The 17,648-nt window shown below is 37.8% G+C and overlaps 1 protein-coding gene across 1 annotated transcript; it reads left to right on the plus strand.

Moving 5' to 3' along the window:
- The first annotated feature begins 664 nt into the window (after positions 1-664).
- On the plus strand, positions 665-5,474 carry LOC114353940 (uncharacterized). The gene is made up of 4 exons (XM_028306131.1): positions 665-694; positions 1,794-1,967; positions 3,048-3,289; positions 5,441-5,474. The coding sequence occupies exons 1-4, from the start codon at positions 665-667 to the stop codon at positions 5,472-5,474; spliced, it is 480 nt and encodes a 159-aa protein (XP_028161932.1).
- Positions 5,475-17,648: the final 12,174 nt, after the last annotated feature.

Genomic DNA, 17,648 nt, shown 5'->3' on the forward strand with positions numbered 1-17,648 from the left:
ACGAGCTCGCTAACGGGACTATTCCCAACTCTCTTTCCCACCACTGCAACTTTTGTGTAGCCAGGATCTACTGCTTGACCGCCAATAAAAACCCAACCAGTGAAGGTCAAGTTTGTCCCGGGGGAAAGTTAAACTGTCGTTGGACCCGCAACGAAATTAATCAGAAGAACATAGGAGGAGTTCGAAGTTGAAGTTTGACTTCCCTCCATTGCAATGCGGATGACAGTTGACAAAGAAAGGTTTTGTAACCTAATGAAAAAGATATGCACCACGGACAATAAATATTAATTAATGGGACCTATCTTACGAGCTCGCTAGTAGTTAGTCGTTAGTTTCAGCCAAATGACGTCCACTACTGGACAAAAGCCTCCCCCAATAATTTCCACAATGACCGGTCCTGCGCCGCCCGCATCCAGGCACCTCCCAGGCTAGTAGTTAATAGGTTCAAAAAAATCGACAATGTCACATAACTCTCCTCTGTTACAATAGCCCCGGTCTCCCCTGCGTATTTTGTACATTTTGTACGGCTTTGATGAGAAGCCGGTTTCAGACGAAGTTTCAGGTACCTACCTAGCCAGAGATCGATCGAGTAAATTGTCTGATCTAAAACCGTTTGATGTTAATTTTTTATAGAGCTTTTTTTAATCAAGCAAACGAAAATACTATGCATCAGAAAGTTCATGTAACTACAAAGGTACATCATGAACATTATAAAGATATAAGATAGATTAAGACTGTACAATAAAGCCAGAGTTGTTGACGATACGAAGCTGCGAAGTAAAAAATATTATCAAATCAAATCGTTTTTATTTGCGAACAAGAGTTTATAAATAATTTTGCATTGAGTATTAAATTCCATTCCATTTAATGTGAACGCGTGGATTTTCAAATAAGAATGCCAAAAATAGTTACGAACAAACAACACCACTTTATTAGTGGTCATGCATTATTAATTTTATCGTTAATCGTTCAGTAGTTCACGTGATAGAGCAACAAACATTCTCACTTTATTTTAACGGACTTTTCCCAGCTTTTCCGCGGAATTTTCCACGTTGAAAATACAATACCTTCCAGAAATTGAAGCGTTGAAGCTGCTGTTTTGTAATAAGTTTTTGATGTAATTTCGCTTCTGTTTCAGTTTACCGATGGAAATAAGGCAGTCCCACTTCTGAAAGCGCGGAGTTCTATAGTGTTTTGTATTCTTTTCTATGTTAATAAATACTTTTTGCAACTTGGCTGTTTTGTTTCATGGATTTCAGCAAAAAAACAACTAGAAAACTTGGAGATTTACACTTAAATATCTATCTAGAAGGCGTCTCTCTCGTACCTACTGGTTATCCAGNTAAGGTAAGAATTAAAGGGTAAGGTAATAATCCTAAGGTAAGGTAAGAGCTTAAGGGTCACACTAATCAACTACTGGTGAAGCTCTGTCCTTTTATTTAAGCCAATGATACCCAAAGAAGTCTCTATCGACCATGACAAGTGATCGGGCTGTCTGGCTACCTAAAATAACCTAGAATAGCATAAAAATAGATTTTCAGTCACAAAAAAATTTTTCAACTTATAACCTGCTGTTAATTGACTGAATTACCATGTTATAAGAATCAGTTAGGACGGCCCCATAAAGGTGGCAGGAAGTCGCTGGATGCAGGCCGCTACTAACCGGCCTTTGTGGAAATCATTGGGGGAGGCCTATGTTCAGCAGTGGATGTTCTACGACTTAAATGATGATGATGAAGAATCAGTTCCAATTTTGAGGTGTAAACTATTATTTCTCACATATAACTTCCCAGGTCCAAGGCCACCTGGACGCCCTAGTCCGTCTGGCGCAGTCCTGCGTCATCAAAGTGCGAGCCTCCCCCAAGGACGTCAGAGCATACTTCACCAACTCCTCGCCAGTCTCCAGGTCTGGACAGTGCTTCGCTGCTTGCATGCTTGAGCAGAGTGACATCATCAACCATGGGAAGGTAAGAGAATTAAAGAGGTACGAAGAAGAATACGAAAAAAGATTTTTACAAGCCACGATAAATACCTACCACCTATGTTGGATTAGGTATTTACTTTTGTACCACGCGAGTATTGTAACACCAGGTGCGATTGCAGTCAAATACCTGCCTTGACAGCAGCGCTCTCTGAAAAACATCAATCTTTTAAACTGCGATCTCCAACCCGCCTGCCAAGCGTGGAGATTATGGCAAAACCCTCCACTATAGTGGAGGAGGCTCATAGTCCAGCAGTGGACTGTAAAGGGCTGTTGATGAATGAACCTGCCTTGTCTTGCATAAAAAAATTGAGAATCTTTCAGAACGACTTGGCCCACTTTCAGCTTTAGGTCCACGGGTCAAGTTGCAGGATTGAATTTTTAAAGATTTTTTCTTCGGGCAACTGGGTCCACCTTCAATGTTTTATTAATAATTCAAACACAATATCAACAAAAATCTACTCTAGTATGTTAGAGTGGGCCCACTTGCAGAAAAAAATATTTAAAAATTCAATCCTGTTTGTTATCCTAAATAAAATAAAATCCGGCTACTTGGCCTGTGGACCAATCTAAAAGTGGGCCAAATCGCTGGAAGACTCATCATGGCAACAGTTGGATTTACAAATTACAGAGTACCTAATTAATAAAGTACAGACTAAGTTGTTATAAATTATGTTTCTAGATGTTATTTTTTATAATCGCATTCAAATGCTTTATCAGTCTGCCATTAATAAACCCCTTTTCGGGGCAAATGCTCCTCAATAGTATAAATAGAATGTATGTACTACATTATTCCACAATTATTCTCTTTAGCGTAGGCGTTTCTCCAGAACCACCCCACACAATCGCAGATGGAAAAATTGCACTTTTAATCGGTTTCCTGGAATTGAGGATAACGTCGCAACATAATTTATGTAGGCGTTTTTATTTCAGAAGAATTGTTTTCTTGTTTTTCCCCTTTTCTAACTGCCCAAAAAAGGATATTCATGATTCTAAATTGAAGGGGTTGAAACACTATTGTTTTTTGTTTCATGGGAATCTTATATTGAAATTTCTTTTTTCGTAGGTCAACAGAGATCTGCTGGTGCACCAAGCGAGCCTCGTCAACGGCAAAAACTCGAGGGTAGTCAGGAAACTCAACAGCATCTCCAGACTCTGTCTGGACAGCATCGAGGGCATGTCTGACAGGTGTCAACTGGCGTCGACGTATAATGACTGCTTGAATGAGAACATGCTGGAGTTTGCCTTCCCTCTGGATATTGCTGAGGAAGCTGTGAGGAAGATGCCGTTCCATTTGATACAACCTAAGTGAGTACTGACAGAGTAAATACAAATGAGTAGGTCATCTTCATAAAAACGCACCGAGCGCGGTTTGTATGTGAGCGCGCCAATACGTATGCGGCGCGCACGCACACACTGACAAAATTCGGCGCAACACCCCGCTAATCCACGCTAAATTTTGCTCGCTCCGCGCTCGGTGCGTTTCTATGAAGATGCCCTACTCATTTGTATATACTCTGGTACTGATCATCATCATCATTTTAGTCAATTAAGCCAACTGGAATAAAGTCAAACGTCCCCGGGGAGAGTACTATATCCCACTTTTTTCGAATCATTTTCGAGCGATAGAGATAAAAGAAACCAGAACTAAGAAGTTAAGATCACTTTGAAGAACTAGCCAAAGGTCCAAAAAAATCATAACCAAATCTTAATGCACTAAAACTAACCAAAGGTACCTATTTTAAAATTCAATTCGAATTATTTAAATTATTTATTAGTGTGCCCTTTTCAAGGCATTTACACACGTCCCAAATATAACTTGCCCTGCCATAAAAGGACCTAACCCATTTTTCTCAGTATGAATAACGTTTAATATTACACTACTATAGCGGCCGCCCGCAACTTCGTACGCGTGGATCCCGTTTTACCCCCTTAGGGGTAGTTTCGTAAAATCCTTTCTTAGCGGATGCCAAATTTCAGCCCGATCTGTCCAGTTCTTTAGGCTGTGCGTTGATAGATCACTATGTCAGTCAGTCAGTCAGTCACCTTTGAGTTATTATATTTAGAAGATAATTAGATAATCTTAGCCGTTTCAAATTCACGTTGAAGGTAAAACGGTGGTCCATAGCTTGCCAACTTTAATACCAATGGAATTACCGAGATCTCACAACTTCGGGAATTAGATTAAAACTGCTGATTTGAAAGTCTCGAAGAGGGCTGGAGTTGATTAAAGGGTCGGTGAATCTTTAATTACCATGCAGATTGATCCTGGCTTGCCACTTCTAGGGGAGACCGAGGAGAGTTGTGACATTGATGATTTTAGAAACCTATTAATTGAGCTATTTTCAGCTCGAGACTTGAACTAAAAACGCGCACTGTTACGAGCTCGCTAGTAGTTAATCGTTCGTTTCAGTCAAATGACGTCCACTACTAAAGCCCGGTCGCTGAGCACGTAGAATTTCGTCCATTGACCCCAAGCTACCCATCCTTATCGCTCGCACTTAATTATGCTATCGCGCTCGCACACTAGCTGCGGACGCCCGTCGCACAGTCGCGACCACAATATTATAATTACGCGTGAACGATAAGGATGAATGTGATAAATTCTACGTGCTCGGCGACCGGACTATAGACAAAAGCCTCCCCCAAAAATTTCCACAATGACCGGTCCTGCGCCGCCCGCATCCAGGCACCTCAAAGGCTAGTAGTTAATAGGTTAAAAAAAATGGACAATGTCACATAACTCTCTTCTGTTACAATAGCCCCGTTCTCCCCTACGTATTTTGTACATTTTGTACGGCTTTGATGAGAAGCCGGTTTCAGACGAAGTTTCAGGTACCTAGCCAAGGATCGATCGAGTAAATTGTCTGATCTAACCGTACCGTACCGTTTGATGTTAATTTTAAAGAGCTTTTTTTAATCAAGTAAATGAAAGTACCTACTATGCATGAGAGAGAAAGTTCATGTATGTACAAAATAATGTACATGAATATTATAAAGATAAAAGATAGATTAAGACTGTACAATAAAGCCAGTGGTGTTGACGATACGAAGCTGCGAAGTAAAAAATATTATCAAATCAAATCGTTTTTATTTGCGAACAAGGGTTTCGTCGGCTGTATATTGGCATATCAATTTATAAATAATTTTGCATTGAGTATTATATTCCTTTCCCATTCCATTCCATTTAATGTGAACGCATGGATTCAAATAAGAATGCCAAAAACAGTTACCAACAAACAACAGCACTTTATTAGTGGTCTTGCATTATTAATTTTATCCTTAATCGTTCAGTAGTTCACGTGATAGAACAACAAACATTCTCGCTTTATTTTAACGGACTTTTCCCAGCTTTTCCGCGGAATTTTCCACGTTGAAAATACAATACCTTCCAGAAATTGAAGCGTTGAAGCTGCTGTTTTGTAATAAGTTTTTGATGTAATTTCGCTTCTGTTTCAGTTTACCGATGGAAATAAGGCAGTCCCACTTCTGAAGGCGCGGAGTTTTATAGTGTTTTGTATTCTTTTCTATGTTAATAAATACTTTTTGCAACTTGGCTGTTTTGTTTCATGGATTTCAGCAAAAAAACAACTAGAAAACTTGGAGATTTACACTTAAATATCTATCTAGAAGGCGTCTCTCTCGTACCTACGGGTTATCCAGTAAATATACTATAGTTATAGTATCAGTTGATTGAAATGAAAAGGATCTAACTGACTTTGCACCTCTGTAAAACCTAAGTGAAGACACCATAACAAACTTCTCTAAAGCATAGTTCTAAACCATCTACCTATAGTGCAAGTGTGAGTCAACAGGTAATATAGAAGTTTAGTAACTTCTAAATTACCTTTTTGTGTAGGTACTTACTGAAGTAGGTATAAACTATTTTCTCAAAATTGGTAACTTTCACAGTCACGTTCGGGGAGGTTTTTTTATACATATTAGTGCTACTGAAATGCATTTGCAACTGGTGCTAGGTTTACTCCAATTGCAATGCGGTGTTGTGGGTGTTCATTTATTAAAATCTTTCAGGCTGTTTACTATGTAGGTGGAGGTTACCCACCTTATTAAAACCTTTGTTTTCAATCATCATTTTCCTGAAAACCTACAAAAGGCAAGTTTGATTCTCCTTGGTCCTGAATCAGCAACACCTGACCTCGTAACTGAAGCCCAACAGATTTGCACGAGTTAGCTAGCAATCATACAACACAATGAGAAACACACGCGGTGCAGCGTACTTCATATTAGCTTTCAACTCGATACAACGGAATTTTCCGATGCAATAAGTCTAGGTCAACGGTTCGCAAAGTTTCAAAACTTATATCCCACTGGAAATATAGAAACAAGCATAAAATACTTCATAAGACTCTACATTAATTAATTATTCACAATACCAATCTTATGTTCAAGGCTCATGAGACAGAAACTNTACAAATCCTTACAACATATAACTTTCAAAGTAGTTACACCTGGAAGATTCAGTTGAATGTTAAAAATATTGGTTGAATGTACCCAATGCCTCTGTTTAGTTATTGTTTTTCATTTCATCCTAACTTTGGGGGGAAAATTTCTCTAAAACAAGCATTAAAACGCTTAGATGATCAAAGAATTTTATCGACGTCAAAGGCTTGGTGAAAACATTTTACCAAGCGCCCCCCACCCACAGGAAATAACCAATTTCCAGTTTGGGAAACGGTGGCGCTGATCGAACGGAATATGCGCAGTTTTGCAGATATTACAACTTGCTCTTGCGTAGTTTGTTGGAAATACTTTTCCCCCAACTATTTACGACCTTATGACCCTTGAATTAGAGACTATGGGGATTAACCACATACTGCGACATGCTTCGAACACCCTTGGTTAGGCAGAACAAACAATGCTTGTATTTGTTCGCAAACACGGCCCCAATATCGGTGCAATAGGACGGAAAATGTGTCTGAAATGGGGAAGGAAAAGAAGTGTATATTTAGAATCGCATTTTCCTATGTGCTTTTGTCCTACATTCTTTGAGCGAGTAAATGAATACGTTAGGTTCTAGCATATCAAAATAGCTTTGAAGTTACTTTTACGAGTTCAATTGCTAGATCCACCCGTTATGTGCATTGTAGTAATACAGTCAGTGTATCAGATTATTCAGTTCCCAGTTTTGTTAGAATATAGCAGGCCTTAATGGATCATGTGTCATGTGGTCAAAAATCACAGCAAGCTTACATAGCAGCAAGCCGACTAGCCAGCCTCGATATCCAGAAAAGAGGTAATTAATGGCTTCTAGATTTGATACCACGTTGTCCATGTTCTACCCAACTGCATAATAGACTGATGACTTTAAGAAGGTAGATAACAATGCCAATATAAAAAAAAGATATTGTGCTTTATAGAGCTTAAAGTAGAACAGTAGACTGCTATAGGAGGTTAAAATGATAAATGCCCCACTATGGTTTTCCTGAAAAATTAAAACTAAAGAACACGGCAATATCCACGTTCAGCCACTTTGCTCAGGATGTAATTACCGCTTTTACTCGCTTCCAGATTAAATTAACAACGCTCTACTTTCTATTTTATTAAATACAGGGTAGTTTTAAGGTTCCGTGTTGCCTTAAAAAGAAAAGAAACTCCTTCCTTACTAAGTCTATCTGTAGAGTCATCATTTTAGAAGATTAGAAACATTATAACAACAGCAACAAGTCTTGGGTACAGCTACTCGTATAATAATACATTGAACATTTTCAATGCTTGAAAATTATTGTTCCTTACGAAGACTTTATTAGTAATATTACTTTATTTCTGACTTTGGGAAATCAATTAAAACCTAACCCCCTTATTAATAAAAGTTACACCATAATTTTATTGAACCCTGTTCTAGTAACGTTTAGTATGGAAATGTCACTTTAAAACAGTGTTCACCTAGAGCAGGGATGGCGAACCAATGGCACGCGTGCCACCGATGGCACTCGCCACAATATTTAGGGCACGCCACCAATCACAAAATTTACAATAATATAAAATAAAATAGTATAATGTGTTTAGATTATGGGCGTATTTGCCCTCATCAATTAATGCCACTGTAAAGTGGTCCTGTCACTTGTACGATACTACACCTCATTGATACCATCAGGTGTTATTTTGATGGCACGTCTATGACTACATCAAAAAATATTTACAAAGGTGGCACGTTGATACATAAAGGTTCGCCATCCCTGACCTAGAGTGTAACTTTTATTAATAAGGAGGTATGAAATTTTTCCGTTGACCTATAATCATAGTAAGAAGCAAGTTAGAAAGAAGTATAGGATAAAATCTGAAAGTCGTTCATTAGTAAATCTCATACCATTACTTAGGTAGGTACATTAGATAGTTTAATGAAGACGTATCTCATCTGCTCAGAAGTTTATTTTTGTATTTCAGTTAAGTTTCTTCGAAACCCTCAGTGCTCGACTCGCACTTGGCCATTTTTTACCCGCATATGCTAGCTGAGAAATGAGGCTACATTAATGCGATCATTATGGGTGAAATATTTCCCTATACTTCCAGCTTCGTGTTTATTTTCCCGGGAATTACCTTATAATTTTAATTTACTTATTTATCACCGTACCATATGATAAAAGTGTGTAAATTATTTTCAATAGAATGTATCTTATAATGCCATCATACTCGTGTCTTAACGCTTCGATGCCAACCAATAAAATGTGACTAGTGGCCACTAACTAACTAATAGGTATAAAGTTGCCATTTTTTTTCTTTACCCATAAAATCTCCTTTTTTTCTGCAATAATCATGAGTTAGTGTAAAACCTATTACAAAATTTTCCAAAGCTCTTCTTTAACACGATACACTTCTTCAATATTTAGAAGCTTGCCACTTCAGCAATACTTACTAGTAGCTGCTGCTAATTAAACAGTGATTGAAATGAATGAAACAAATGACAATCACATGATTACTACCGTGTTATCTCTCCCTCACTCACTGTAAGTTGCTGATAATAAGTCTTGAGGATTAGGTATACTCGTACATTCGGAGTTGATGCAAGGAAAACATGACTTTATGGTAAGTGGAATTTACAGGATACCAAAAAACGCATATGTTCTATTCATGGGGGTTTTATAGTCTTTCCACGATGGTGGCTTATGGAGGGTCTGACTATTAAGAAAAGTGGGACACGTCAAAAATGTTCCAAGTACTCGTAAGTCAACTTGTGTGTTGTGGACTCTCCTACTTACATTTTTGATGTTGTTTTGGTGCACACACATCACACCACCGCCCAAAAAAGACACTTAAAAATAACAAATTGAAACGGCACAATTAGTTTATTACATCTAAAAAAAAGATGAGTTATCTTGGAAAAATATCTAACAGTAAATAAAGCAAGTACAGTCGCGGAATGAAAAGGTTCGTCACCTTAGTGTCGGTTTTCGCTTGCACTAGGTATTGTAAGAGTCAAACCTGCCAACATAACAGTGCACGAAACAGTGCTGCTAACATTTAAATAAATACGACGTTTGCTAACGAATAAGGTTTTGCTTGTTTATTTTTCTATCCCATCAGTGCAATGCAATGATGACATTGACCAATTGACAATAGTTTTTTTTTATTTAATAGAAATAATAATGGCAGGTTGAACCAACAAGAAGGTTTTAGTTTATCAATCACAATAATCTCTTGACAAAATAAAACGTCAAACAACTTTGATCTGAATAATTTTGAACTTTACTGACTAACAGTTAAAGATTTATTTTCTAACTCGAGATTATTCTGTAACATAGTTTCAAAAGGTAATATGTGCTCGCGATTCGTTGAAGGAATCAATTTGAAAACTGACGAACCTTTTCATTCCGTGACTGTACAAGCAAGAAGGAAATCCCATTATGAAAAATGAATTGTAAAAAGCACGCTAAAATTCAAATCATGAAGGTAGCAGAGAAGCGCTGGACGCAGGCCGCTACCAATCGATCAACATGGAAAGCATTGGGGGAGGCCTATATTAAGCAGTGGACGTCCTATGGCTGAAATGATGATGATGATGACGTTAAAATTCGTTTTTCTTGCCGCTCCAATTTAGTTTTCATCATTTCTCTTTAGAATTAAAGCTAGTGTCGTCATGTCTACACATACTACGCTCATTCGACTACCATACTTCGAAGGTGTGCCACTCAATCGATCACCAACTCCAGCCCTAGAGCTTAAGAGCCAACTCGATGTAAGTATGTCAAGCATAAGTCGCTCTCCATTGCACCACGCCTGAGAGCCAATTGCCCTGCAGTGGTTTCCTGTTCATACCAGCGTTCCTCAAACTTTTCCTGTTGGACGGCCTGCGGGATAATTAAATTTAAATAAAGGAATCAACTGCATTATTCGACTGATCTGTAACTGGCATTAGATTCGTTCGTTTAAGCCAAATGACTTCCACTGCTGGACAAAATCTTCCCTCAATGATTTCCATATTTAACGACCGATCCTGCGCTGCCCGTATCCAGGTACTTCCTGCGGCCTCCACCAGATCGTCGGTCCACCTAGTGGAAAACCTGCCACTACGAATAATAAGTAAACTAAATCTCGAACGAAGGATGTTTGATAGAGACAGTTCCCTCACTTCGTGTTTGCATTTTCGGACCATTCTGGCTGTCGTTAATGCTAGCAGCGCGGTTTGTGTGAGAGAAATACCTAGTTGTTACCAAAAATAAAACCAATATTAGATTGTGAATTACGTTTCCCCCATAGGTCTATAGATTCTACATGTTGGGAATCGCTGCACTATTCGTTTATTAAAATACCAGGTACCTATAATATGGAATGTTTAATAAACGAAAAATCTGGGCAGTTCAATTTTGTTCAGGTAAGCTTCCAACATTTAATAACCTATCCATATTAATGGCGTTTTTTGAGTATTAAATTCATAAGCTTTTCGTTTTCATTTAAAGTAAAAAGTAGCGGTATTTTGAAGAGTCTGAAAATTATGTTCTTATGACCTGGATTATCTAAAATGTCTTCAAAATGTGATGGTCACTCATCATCATCATTTCAGCCATAGGACGTCCAGTCCTGGATCTGTCAATAGGCCGTATAGGCCGCGGCCTAGGGGCGGCAGCGTCCTAGGGACGGCAGATTTCAGAATTCAGATGACGCTTACTCGATTTCAGAAGATAAAAGTTAAATAAAGATCCAACCCCATCCTAGCCTACGGGCGGCAATACTGTAAATCCGCCACTGAGGACGTCCACTGCTGAACATATAGGCCTCCCTCAATGCTTTACATGTTGATCGATTGGTAGCGGCCTGCGTCCAGCGTTTCCCTACTACCTTTATGATGTCGTCGGTCCACCTTTATGACGGTCACTAGATGGCCAGAAAGAAGAAGAAAGGTGAATTAAAAGGTGGATATTCCAATGGAATGACTTGGCAAAGTTAGTAAGTATAGGACTTTGCTATGGACCGACGACTTTAAGAAGATAGAGAAGCGGCTGGATTAAAAAATCGGGAGATTGCGGTGTATGTCCAGCAGTCGCCTTCCATTGGATGAAATGATGAAGAATGTCAACATTTAACAGCGCCCATTACGCCAACATGCGACCTTTTGATCAACGCGCCGTATGACTAGTGATGGTCACAATAAATATCGATAACTTTTTGTTGAGCTATCGCTTTTTATTAGACATTCGGATTGAACCATGTTGGCGAACACATGGAAAACGTAGTGTAAGCGCCTGGGGAGGTCAATTCCTGGGGAGATCTTTCGACGTCTTCTGTTTGATATGAAGAAGAAGAAGAAGCTCAAACATTTTTCTCGATTACAAAGTAAGTACCTACCTACGTTCATCCTGGACTTTAAAATTGTTAAATCCCATGCTTATCTCAAAGCCATAAAATAATATTTCATAACGACAGCATCACATCCCTAAAACCAAGGCATAAGCAATTAAAATCGCCTGAACTTTGTGATAGCCGTGCACCTGCCCCGTGGTCACATTACAGTTATTACACATTTTACAGGAGAATTTACAGAGGATTTATTCAGGTCATTTTAAAGCCATTTAAAAAGCCTGGTGTCGCAGTCATGTAGAAGTTGAAACAAGAAGACACAGGTTCAATCCCTAAAATAGGTTATTAGAAAACGAACATTCAAGAAAACATATTATTTTTCTCACGCCCACCCACGTCACTTTCTTTTTTTAATCTGGATTACGAACAAACTAAGTTTTTCGGAAACTCAAAATTGGTAATTAGTTTTTCGCAAACTTAAAATTAGTTTGTTAAGAATAGAGGTTACGTTAATTTTTAATTTACATTAAACTAGCGGATCCGACAAACGCGCTTGAGTAGGTATCTAAAATAATCTAATTCCTTTTATTGACACTCAAACACACACAAAAATGACTTACCTCTACAGAAGAATTAGTTATTATCTAACTTTTATATTAAACAAAAGTATTATACTGAGCTTAAAAGTAGTTTCCCTTTTTATGAACCAAGTAAACATTGGATATTGAAACGCAGGATCCTTATTCAACTCAAAGTTTCTATTGATTTATTTTATAAATAGTTCAACAAAAAATAATACAACTCTGCGGTATCGAATACTGTCCATAAAACACAAAAGTTCGTGCCAAAGCTTGCAGTTTTAATTTTATCAAAATAAGCTTGAAGATTGGATGAAACTTTCAGCGATTTTATAAGTCCTAAAGAACGTCCATCATTCAGAATTTTCGACGATGTTTTTCTAAGTTGTTTATGAAACTTGTGAATAAATTAATTAAACTTCGTTTGGTTTAAACAACGTGACTTTAAAATTTTAAAGAATATTCACGTTAAGAGTAAAGTACAATGATATTCCTGGGTTGATTGCAGTGACGGGGTATTTGCAAATTGAAGACCTCAGTAATGATAAATGTCCTCTACATCGTATGTACCTTAACTTGTGTATTATGTACTATGTTTATATCCGTTGTCTAGTACCCATAGTACAAACTTTGCTTAGTTTGGGACTAGAGGCGCACTGTAAATGGTCCAGGGATATTTATTAACTTCAAGATTGTATCAATCATTATGTACCTAATTAGTGTAAGTAATTAATTAAACAAACCTTTGGTGTAATATTCCTGAGATAAACGTGTTCGTATTATTTCAGTTGTGTTTGAAATATGAAACTTATAACCAAGTCAACCGTTTATTCTTAGACCCAAATAGATACCTACAAAGGTCTTCCAAGAAAACCTTTATAAATATCAAACCTTTTGTCAGCGTTTCAGAAAGCCTTACCTATTTACAGGCTGTAATATCAACCTTCTCAATTTCCTGTAGCGAAAAAGAAACGCCTTTGCAACGGCCTTTGCCATTTCGTTAATTGGACGTCAACTGAAAATGACACTCGCTTTAAATTCAATTTTCGTATCAAATGACAATTCAAGTATTTTTAAACATTTGAACTAGCAGCCCATTTCTTGGCAGGTTTGGCGGCTGCAGTAAGTAGGTAGGTATTTATGTTGTGTGTGCAAGCCTGGGTGCAAAGGTACCTTAAAATATTATACATGTGCAATCTTAACAATTAATACTTACAATGAGATAATGTTCTTGAGTGTATGTTTGTAAGAAGTAATTTTTGAAACTACTGAACCACTTTCGAAAAATATTTCACGAAAGCTACATTATTCCTATCGAAATTCCCGCAAAGGAAACCGTGGGCGAAAGCTAGTTTCTGATAACATTTTTGGTACAAAATAGGTAAGTCGTTAAAATATTTATCGGGTATCGGCCCGATAATTTTAAATGTGCCCTAAGCTCATTATAAAATCATTAAGAATCCCCATTTAATTATACTTTACAATGTCGTCTTAGGGGGAAAATTATTCCTCATTTTTTGAATATTTAAAGATTACTAAACGTTTACAAGAAAAAGGTCACACAAAGCCCAAATTTCATAACGTTATAATTTTGGGAAAAAAGAACGAAGAAGTAGTGTTAGGTTGTGTAGCAGTTCTTAGGTTAATACCTACTTTTTCATTTTTCTAACAGCAAAGCTGAAAAATAGAGTTATATTGATAATGCTTTTTCAGAAAAATCCATTTGAGAGTTGTAATGTGGGGCATTAGAGCTCATTGGGTGAAGTTACGATCAAAAGCAATCCATTAGTGTGAGTAAAGAATCCATAAATGTCAAAATAACTTAATCCCTTGAATATAAGTGAGACACAGCTATGTAAGTGTCAACTGTAGCTAGGTAAACACAAAATTAATGGCATCAAAGACTGACGAATGGATTATTCTTTAATATCTAGAAACATCTGCTAGTGGCTGCTCTTTTGTAACTGCCAATATCCTCTCATATCAACCACATGTCCAGTCCAAACTGAAAACCAATTTTTCACCGTTTTCCAATCATACACGGTGGGTGGACTTTTCTGTGACAAACAAAGCATGCAAAGAGTATGCTATTAGGGATGGTAGGGATAGCAAGTCTGTGGTTAAAATATTCTTATTTTTTATCATCATCATCATCATTTCAGCCATAGGACGTCCACTGCTGAACATAGACCTCCACCAATGCTTTCCATGTTGATCGATTGGTAGAGGCCTGCATTCAGCGCTTCGCTGCTACCTTTATGATGTCGTCGGTCCACCTTGTGGGTGGACGTTCCACGCTGCGTTTTCCGGTACGCGGCCTCCATTCCAGAACCTTGCTGCCCCATCGGCCGTCAGTTCTGCGTACTATGTGCCCTGCCCATTGCCACTTCAGCTTGATTTTTTTATTAATAAAACAAAGTCACTCCCACTTTCTGTGCGCTTAGATCTTTTAAAGTAAGCAACGGATTTTACTAAAGTTTTCAGCAATAGGTAGAGCCGGAGCAGGGCGGGTCGATAGTTTACTTAGGCTCGATACGATCAAACTTTTATCCGAGAATAACTCCTGGTATAACTGGCACATTGACAGTTTCAGTATGGGAAATATGTCAAAACTGACGATTTATTCTAAGATTAATATTTACTCTTGTTTGGTCGAATCCACCCTTAATATAAAAGTATTTGTAGATTAATCTCGGTTAGTAGGTTACAACAAGGACTTTTAGACACCAGTGGCTAGATTAGATTAGATGAAGTGCCTAATACCAACGTGACCATTTGTAGTATTTACGACGATCGCAATTAGTCCAACAAAAATTATTATGGATCCAATCCCACAGATTTGACGTCGCATCCATTCGGATTCCGGCTCAAAAATATGAGCCAATATTTCAGAGCAACTAATCGTAGTTTGTGTCGTCGAATATTGAACGCATTCATTCCGCTGTAGCCCTGTTTTATGATGACTTTTTGATGCCAGGCCTGTGTGTGTAGGTGCAAAATTGCTGCAATACATACGTAGGTGTTTAAAACACAACTGTACCTCTGGCATGAACAACTTTCGTTCGAATTAAACGATAACATGACAATTTAGATCCTCAAAATAAGTTTCGTGCAACCATTTCTCATATACTAAGTTCACTTTACGACACTTTCACAAGGGCGCTCGTCGTGCTTCAGCCGTACTGAAGTAGAAGCACATGAGTGTTACAGTTACGTTTCTTAGGTATTTGGGCATAATGATATTATTCTTTACAAAATAATGTTTTTGTCCATCAACTTCAAAAAGCTTTCAGAAACCTGCATTAATAACAAACTTAATTGGAATCTTTGACAGACGCGTAAACAAGATCGGCTATGAACATAAATAAACTACTTAACAACAAACATCCTTTGCCCATCAAAATAACTTTATATTTTAACTGTAGGTACTTATAGATATACCTAAGTACATAGCTGGGCATTAACTCGTTAATCCATTAATCGTTAATTAACGAAGTTAACATTTCTATTAACGGATTAACTTTTAAGTTAACTTTAAAAAATGTTAACGGACTCGTTAACTTCCGTTAAATTATCCTAAGTCCGTTAATCGTTAATCCAGTACCCACTATTTACCAAACTCACGCTGAAAAACGCTAGAAAAACGCTTTCTGACAAGTACGTTCGGGCTTTCAGAACTTCCAGAACCCAAAACAACAGTTTTTGTAACCAGATCACTAACGACATTTGTTAGTATGTGTGGGACAACTCTTGCAACTGAATTTAAGACCAGTTTTCCTCAACCGATTGAGCTGAAATTTGGTATACTTATGTAAGTAAGACAATGCAATGTTATGGTACCATTGAGCTGGTCTGATGATGGAGTCATGAGGTGGCCATAGGAACTCCTAAATGAAACGGCGGCATCGCATCGACTTTGGGTTCGTTGGATTTGTGACCGCGAANTATAAATTATAAACATTACTTAATGTAACACTTAGCTGTAAGTTTTCCAAAAAATTGTAAAATAAAATAAATAAATAAAATAAAAATTATTCCTCGTTTTTTGAATATTTAAAGATTACTAATCGTTTACAAGAAAAAGGTCACACAAAGCCCTATTTCATAACGTTAAAATTTTGGGAAAAAAGAAAGAAGAAGTAGTGTTAGGTTGTGTAGCAGTTCTTAGGTTAATACCCACTTTTTCATTTTTCTAACAGCAAAGCTGAAAAATAGAGTTATATTGATAATGCTTTTTCAGAAAAATCCATTTGAGAGTTGTAATGTGGGGCATTAGAGCTCATTGGGTGAAGTTACGATCAAAAGCAATCCATTAGTGTGAGTAAAGAATCCATAAATGTCAAAATAACTTAATCCCTTGAATATAAGTGAGACACAGCTACTCGTATGTAAGTGTCAACTGTAGCTAGGTAAACACAAAATTAATGGCATCAAAGACTGACGAATGGATTATTCTTCAATATCTAGAAACATCTGCTAGTGGCTGCTCTTTTGTAACTGCCAATATCCTCTCATATCAACCACATGTCCAGTCCAAACTGAAAACCAATTTTTCACCGTTTTCCAATAATACACGGTGGGTGGACTTTTCTGTGACAAACAAAGCATGCAAAGTGTAAGCTATTAGGGATGGCAAGTCTGTGGTTAAATATGTTTATTTTTTTATCATCATCATCATCATCATTTCAGTCATAGGACGTCCACTGCTGAACATAGACCTTTGCACCAATGCTTTCCATGTTGATCGATTGATAGCGGCCTGCGTCCAGCGCTTCCCTGCTACCTTTATGATGTCGTCGGTCCACCTTGTGGGTGGACGTTCCACGCTGCGTTTTCCGGTACGCGGCCTCCATTCCAGAACCTTGCTGCCCCATCGGCCGTCAGTTCTGCGTACTATGTGCCCTGCCCATTGCCACTTCAGCTTGATTTTTTTATTAATAAAACAAAGTCACTCCCACTTTCTGTGCGCTTAGATCTTTTAAAGTAAGCAACGGATTTTAATACAGTTTTCAGCAATAGGTAGAGCCGGAGCAGGGCGGGTCGATAGTTGACTTAGGCCCGATACGATCAAACTTTTATCCGAGAATAACTCCTGGCATAACTGGCAAGTTGACAGTTTCGGTATGGGAAATATGTCAAAACTGACGATTTATTCTAAGATTAATATTTACTCTCGTTTGATCGAATCCACCCTTAATATAAAAGTATTTGTAGATTAATCTCGGTTAGTAGGTTACAAGTATTTTTAGACACCAGTGGCAAGATTAGATTAGATGAAGTGCCTAATACCAACGTGACCATTTGTAGTATTTACGACGATCGCAATTATTCCAACA

Source organism: Ostrinia furnacalis, unplaced genomic scaffold, assembly GCF_004193835.3.
Source record: "Ostrinia furnacalis isolate ACB-3 unplaced genomic scaffold, ASM419383v2 OfSCF1862, whole genome shotgun sequence".
Classification (NCBI taxonomy): domain Eukaryota; kingdom Metazoa; phylum Arthropoda; class Insecta; order Lepidoptera; family Crambidae; genus Ostrinia; species Ostrinia furnacalis.